This window comes from Coffea arabica, chromosome 11e (genome assembly GCF_036785885.1).
Source record: "Coffea arabica cultivar ET-39 chromosome 11e, Coffea Arabica ET-39 HiFi, whole genome shotgun sequence".
Classification (NCBI taxonomy): Eukaryota; Viridiplantae; Streptophyta; class Magnoliopsida; order Gentianales; family Rubiaceae; genus Coffea; species Coffea arabica.
The window spans coordinates 58,384,482-58,389,087 of NC_092331.1; the positions used below are offsets into that span (position 1 = coordinate 58,384,482).

At 36.8% G+C, this 4,606-nt stretch overlaps 1 protein-coding gene across 2 annotated transcripts; it reads left to right on the plus strand.

Moving 5' to 3' along the window:
• The first annotated feature begins 878 nt into the window (after positions 1–878).
• Positions 879–4,377, plus strand: LOC113717727 (uncharacterized). Of its 2 annotated transcripts, XM_072072954.1 has the most exons (6): positions 879–1,005; positions 2,377–2,619; positions 2,928–3,003; positions 3,108–3,234; positions 3,355–3,438; positions 3,866–4,377. In XM_072072954.1, exons 2-6 carry the CDS (start codon positions 2,506–2,508, stop codon positions 4,059–4,061), a joined length of 597 nt encoding a protein of 198 aa, XP_071929055.1. In that variant the 5' UTR covers positions 879–1,005; positions 2,377–2,505; the 3' UTR covers positions 4,062–4,377. The 2 variants fall into 2 exon arrangements, with proteins under 2 accessions (XP_071929055.1, XP_027098325.1); XM_027242524.2 differs by lacking the exon at positions 3,355–3,438.
• The last annotated feature ends 229 nt before the right edge of the window (positions 4,378–4,606 follow it).

The following is a 4,606-nucleotide window of genomic DNA, read 5'->3' on the forward strand; positions in this document are numbered from 1 at the left end:
AGGGTGAGAAATAAATCTTTTACAAGTTTGAGGGACAAAAATTATACAATTAATAATTGGAGGGCTAAAAATTTATAAACTTAATTATTTGAGGGCTGTCCCGATTAGGGATGGCAATGGCGCGGTCACCAGCCCCGCGGGGGGCTAATGGGGAGGGGATTGGGACGGGGGGTGGGGCGGGGGCGAGGGGAATTCCCCCTCCCCCTCGCTTAGAAACAGGGCGGGGGGCGGGGGAGTGTACCTCCGCCCCGCCACCCGCTTTAAAAAAATAAATCTATAAAATATATATGTATATAATTATATATATAATATATAATTTAATTAGTTACAAACTTATGATAATGATTAGTTATATGTATTATATAATGTCTATTAGTATATATAATATAATTGATATTATTAATTATACTAATAATTATATATGTGTACTAATACAAATTATTAATTGATTATACTAAATTTACTAATACATTTATACTAAATCTCTAATTACACTTAATACAATAACATTTTTTTCTTAAAAAAAGCACAAACACAATAATGAATTAGTGATTATATTTGTACCAAAAGTGAAAACTTGACTATTTTAATTATATTTATTTCATCATGTTGGATTGTATTCAAATAATTTTTATTTGATTATTTTTATAAGTTTCAATTGTAAAATTACAATGAATAATAATTTGATGATGTGTTAATATTTTAGTACTTGATTATTTGCTAAAATTTAATCATAATAAAATTATATAACAAATTTTTATTAACCCGCAAAGACACCCGCGAGGGAAGCGGGGTGGAACTGGGGCGGGGCGGGGGCGAGGGGAGCGGGGGCAGGGGGAGTTTGTAGGCAGCGGGTCGGGAGACGGGGGAGGGGTCCCCCGCCCCAACCCGCCCCGTTGCCATCCTAGTCCCGATTTTTTGCCCTTCTTTTTTCAACCAAGACCACCACCTTGCGCGCTGCTGCCGGTGTTAGACTGATTTCCCCGAGGGCCGCTGCAACCCTTGGTATAGAATCTACTATTCTCATCCGTCATATTTTATTTACCTCATTAGTGGTTGTAGTATTTCATTCGTCCTCTTGGCTGAGAATCTTTTCAGCTTTTATGCTATAGCCCACCAAATGCTTGATAGAATGTCATTTGAATACATATCTGAAAATTTCTTTCTTTTTTGGAAGAGAAGGTTAAAATCAAGTTTAATGCTCTGTGCTTTGAACGCGAAGTGTTTTAATTTTAGAATTGTGTGTGAATATTTTGAAGTACTTTCTTTCTTGTTTACCCATCCCCTGTTTTGGGAGATAACAGGAACAGAAAATTCCCATGTGCCATGAAACTAGAAAAATTGTACTGCATATTTTCTCTAACATTTTACTTTACTAGTTTTTTTTGGAGTAAAGATTATGTATTTGATTAGTTAAATATGAATAATGTAGTAGTAGACTTGTGGGTTGTTCTACGATCTTTTGAGCACGTAAATTCTTTCTGAATTTTGACTGCCAAAGGTGTTGTGTGAAGTAGAGGTGATAAAAAATGGAGGCATACTATCATGTCTTTGATAAAGAGAATTGACATAGGGGAGCAGTTACTAAGTTATTGTAAGATTTTAGCTGACAATATGGTCCAAGAACACAACGCATCTTTTTCTTTTTTTTTTTATATAAATTCTCTTATGATTTAATGGATAAATTATAGAGATATAACTTATAGTTGATACAGGAAACACGTTGAAGGATCCTTGAGAATGTGAGCGCCAGCCTTGCATCAAATGCTAATTATGTAAAACTAATTTACAACAATGCTGTAAACCTCCATTACAATGCTGACTTGAATGATATGTGCTATTGTATCCATGTTCTGTCCTTTTATGCATGATTAATGTACTATTACCATGACCTAATGATTTTATGAACCATATATATACTGTTGGTTTTAGTTTTGGTTTTATTGTGAACTCATAATAGGTTTTTTACATAACTAGCTTTGATCTGAAGTTAAAGTCAATATGCATCTATATATATAAACAAATTTCCATCATCTTGAATTATTTATCTGACTGAACCTCATGACCCTTCAACAGTGTTATCTTTCAGAGGGCATGATCCAACAGTAAACAATTCAGACCTTCACATCTTAGGGACAAACTCATAAAAGAGTGACCATGCCTCGAAACCTTCCTGTCACAATCTACCATTTGTCATAGGCTAGTCTACATACTTTCAAATGATAGTTAATCACTTCTCAGAGGTGTGCTAAAAAATTCTGCCTTCATGTGTCACTCTCCAAAAGGGGTGCCTCCTGCCCTATCAAATGTGCATGACTAGTAGAACTTTATGGAGATATTTCTTTCCTGCTTTAAATACGAGTCTTGCCTCTCCAGAACTGTGGAATTGATGAAGGCTTGCTGAAAGACTGGCATTTGAGGAATTGCTTCTGCTTGCATGTGGTTTTGGTCCTGTTGGTTTCAGCTTGAGAAAGTGAAGAGAAAGTAATAGAGTGAAGAAAGGGCATGGGAGGTGGACGGAAAAATTTGAAGAGGGCTGTTGAGGAAGAGACCTTAACGCTTCAACAAGGGCAAAGCATCATGCAAGTTGTGGACCTGCGGGGCTCCAATCTTATTGAGGTAATATGTCCTTTACATTCAGGGCCACATTTAATTATCAAGTTGGATAATTTGTTTTAGTTGCGTCATGCATAACAGAAGCAGCATCGCATACTGCTGTACTCTGAAATTTGTTCTGATTAGAAGGCGTTGTCCCAACTATACCGAACCATACGAACCATACATCTATAGATGGGCATAGCCGAAGTTTTTCATGTAGTAAGGCTTGACAATGAAGCTTCTATGAGTGATGTAACTATAGGTTAGTGGTTTTTTGCAGATTAATAGATATTTAGTGGTTGTTAATTCAGTTTTGAATGTATCAAAAGGTAATGGATGCAAAAGGGGAGAGATCGTTAGCTATATTTCCAGCAAAATTTCAAAAGAGCATGTGGATAAAACGAGGTTTGTTCTTTTAAATTTTTCTTGAAGTGGGGATTTCTAGCATGATTAAAGTTGAGACTTTGATCAAGTTCTTATTTTCTTGTGCGTGAAAAATTGATGTATAGGGAACTTTGTGGTGGTTGACGAGACTGGAAGGGAGGAAGCAGCTGAATTTGGTCGGAAAGTAGGTTGCGTTGTTATACGGGTTCTCTTTTATGAACAAGTACAAGTGCTCCAAAAATCTCCTGAATGGTGCGTAGTTTGAGTTTATGTTTGTTTTGTTTTCTCTTGTTATTTAATGTTTTGCGCCATGCCTTTGCAAGATAAATTTGTAACATAGTCTGAGAACCTAATGATTTGTTTTTTCGATAGTGGCCGGAGATATTACTTAATAGCAAGGGACTTCTGTTCCTATGAATATCTGCCTCGTGGACATTTATACCAAACTTCCAGAAGGTGTAGCAAAAGTGACAAAGTTAGAGATCAATATCTTTTTATTTTTTATTATAGAGATCAATATCTTTGATGCGATTGTTTCACATTCCTTTTCTTTGGGGGTTTTTTAAGGTAGTTTATTCTAGTTATTATCAATTTAGTTGTAGTTTCTATGGCTGGATAAAATTGCTCCTGATTAGGAGCTTAGTAGTGTGAATAGATGCATCATGGTGTTCTAGCTCCAACTTTCTTAGTATGTAATCCTGGAAGGGCTGCTGTTATATGTTTGATTACATCTTTAAGGCCACCCCTCCTGCTCGGAACCCGAGGGCTAAACTGACTTTCTGGGTACAACATTCACGCGCCTGCTCACATGCACGCTCAATAAGAAGGATCTTGGTGCTTATGTAATTATTATGCTTGGTGATTATTGCTTGTAACTGTGCAGGCCAGAAGTATTTAAAGCAGCAACTTTAGGAAATTCGAAGCAGGATTTGCAGTCGCACACTTCAAATATGGAGGAGAATGACAATTCAAGTGATGATGATGGACTTCCACCTTTAGAAGCCAATACAAACAGATTGAGACCTTTCCAATCACATTCAGATACAGAGTCAGCTTCAGATTCTGACTCCGAGCCCTGATGCATACTTTTTCCTATTTATTATGCATGGATCTCAAGAGATGACCAGGAAACTTCTTGTACGGATAGAGGAAAGACGTACTTCTGTCCTGTGATGCTGCTTCATGGTTGATGCTTCGCCAAGTTCGGAGCAATGCGAAATTTTACAATGTCTGCTGTATGTTTTAGGGCTTACATTCCCACATTTGAGATTTTAAGATGGCAGTACATCATCATACATTATGGTTAAAATTGGACTCATTCTGTGGTGAACCATCATGGTAGGATAATCTTTGAGGTGTTACACACACTATCAAGTGAGGATTATTTGCAGTTCATGATAGGCTACCGTGGGATTCTAGCTAGTCATCTGCTGCTGCTTGTACGTTTGTGCGTGAGAGTCAAAAGAAAAAAAATGAATGGTATACATGTAAACGGAGGAAAAATGAGATAAAATACAAAGAAATCTGAAGCGGTCCTTTCATCCCAATTTTCCTGAAAATAAGCTCTTTTCTTCTTCTTGTACTATTGAACTGTTACAATAAAATTAGCCTGCTTTGGAAAAAT